Source organism: Haplochromis burtoni, unplaced genomic scaffold (genome assembly GCF_018398535.1).
Source record: "Haplochromis burtoni strain Fernald_Lab_line unplaced genomic scaffold, NCSU_Asbu1 Contig_493, whole genome shotgun sequence".
Lineage (NCBI taxonomy): Eukaryota > Metazoa > Chordata > Actinopteri > Cichliformes > Cichlidae > Haplochromis > Haplochromis burtoni.
The window spans coordinates 393,800-396,160 of record NW_024582854.1 but is presented as its reverse complement, the minus strand read 5'-3'; the positions used below and the strand labels follow the sequence as shown (position 1 = coordinate 396,160).

The 2,361-nt window shown below is 42.8% G+C and overlaps 1 protein-coding gene across 1 annotated transcript; it reads left to right on the top strand.

Annotated features, from left to right (window-relative positions):
* Nucleotides 1–979: 979 nt before the first annotated feature.
* Nucleotides 980–2,082, top strand: LOC121812252 (putative nuclease HARBI1; the record flags this gene model as incomplete). Its single annotated transcript, XM_042213883.1, has 3 exons — nucleotides 980–1,039; nucleotides 1,125–1,236; nucleotides 1,317–2,082. Coding segments are annotated over 3 exons (555 nt in total), but the record flags the coding sequence as incomplete, so codon positions are not given.
* Nucleotides 2,083–2,361: the final 279 nt, after the last annotated feature.

Here is a 2,361-nt window from a genome sequence, read left to right as displayed (position 1 = left end):
GAAGGTGAGAATAATCCAAGACATGACTGTTTTGTGTTAATAATCCCTGTATTTTGAGACAAACTAAAATCGTCTAAACCTAACCAACAGTTTTGCACACCCTTAATCAAACTGGCAGTAAAAATAAATTCAACAGTAGGAGAAACAACTTCTGGTCTACAGGTTTGCAGCCTTTGCATTTCCACCATCAGGGCCCTGTTTCAGGAAGCCGGTTTAGTGGAAAAACTGAGTAAGTATACCCTGAGTTAACGAAAACTCTGGGTTTTCGGTTTCACAAAGCGAGTTCAGATGAAGCCTCAGTGAGTCACCATGACGACACACTCCGTGAAGCTAACCTGCCCCCTAGCAGGTTTACTACAACTAACCCTGACTGTCTCCGCCCCTTTGTCGGAAACCTGACAGTAGGAAGTGTCGGACATGGCGTGCCCCTGCCTTGAAGAGCCAGTAGATCGTGAAGCCCGAATTCTCTGCAGAGCTCTCCGCCGGGAGAGAGTGATTAGAGCGCGTTTGGACATTTTATCATTTCCTGATGATTTTCTGTGCGAACGTTACCGTTTCTCAGCACAATCTATAAGTTATTTGGATAACATCCTCAGGCCATATATTACGCATGTGACACATCGCGGACATGCTCTCAGTTCATTACATATTATTTGTATTGCACTTCGGTTTTTTGCAAACGGGAGCTTTCTGTATAATATTGGTGACGCTGAGCACGTTTCCAAGGCTACCGTCTGTCGGGCAGTCAGGAATGTTACAGTTGCACTGAAACGTCTCCTGTACTCGTTTGTGGTGTTCCCCGGTCATAGACCCACAAGATTTATCAAAGAGGGATGCCACAAAATTGCAGGTATCAGGATGACCAAAACTTAATTTATGATGTGGTGATACTTGGACTACTACTTAAATTTTACATTTATTTTCAGGGTTCCCAGGCGTGATTGGCTGTACAGATGGCACTCACATTCCAATCATTGCTCCTTCAGTAAATGAAGGAGACTATGTGAACAGGAAGTCTTTCCACAGCATTAATGTACAGGTACATAGTTCCCTGTAGCATTTCAAACTAACAAATTATTTCATTATAGTAATGGATGCTAATTTGTGTTCTCTGCACTGTGAAGATCATATATGATGCTGCCAACATTATCACAAATGTGGAAGCCAAGTGGCCAGGCTCTGTCCATGACTCACAAATATTCCGTGAATGTACACTGAGCACAAAATTTGGACATGGTGAGTTGAGAATACTTTAAAATATATAAAGACCAATTGCTTCAGGGACATTTGAACTGAAGTGTATCCTTCTGTCTTAGGAGAGTTCACTGGCTACTTGCTTGGTGATAGGGGGTATCCATGTTTACCCTATTTGCTTACCCCTTACCCTGACCCTGAACCGGGCCCACAGCAGCGATATAATCTGGCTAATTGCAGGACAAGAGCCAGAATTGAAATGACTATCGGAATGCTTAAGGCCCGGTTCCAGTGCCTGCAAGGACTCAGGGTCACCCCAGAAAGGGCATGTGACATTATTGTGGCATGTGTGATTCTTCACAACATTGCCACAATTAGAGGAGAACACTGTCCTTCTGAACCAAACATCAGCAGTGATCCAAACCATGAACATCCTGACCCTCCCACGGACATACAAGATGGAAGCGCAGTCAGAGACACCATATGTCACAATCATTTCTTTTGACCCATCACCTCAACATGTTGAAAGAAGAATAAACAGATTTTATGTTCAACTGGCTTTATTGGTCGCCTGTGTTTCCTGTACACAAAGTATTAAAAGATGTAAACCTCATAAAGTGTCTCTGTTGCTTCCTCCTCTGTAACAGCTGTCAATGTTTCTTCATTATTTTCCTGTAGTAAAGAAATAAACAACATTGCTGTTCTACTGTAAACTCATATAATCTGTGGAGTATTACTCACAACTGCATGTTGGTCTGGCTCAACAGGAGGCTGCACCAGATGCAGTACACCACCACCATCAACTGATAGAATATGAGGTTTATACAGGTCACTTATAACTTACAAGGGACCAAATGGCAATTAACAAACATACCAATCACCTTACACTTCATTGTCATTATGCTCTCAAAGACAACCAAGACTGAGGGAAGGCAAAATCAGTAGGAAAATAACTTCACTACAAAATAATCCATTATGGTAAAGAGTTTATCAAATGAATGAGTAGCACTGCAAAGGTGACTGTGAAGAAAGGATGTATGCACATCATGTATTATTTTGAATTTACCCCCTATGTAGGCACTTGTGTCTTGCGGGGTTATTGACTCAGAGGATGTCCCCGCAGAGATGCCTTCGGCCACAGGGCGCCCACTGTTTTGGCTGAGGGCC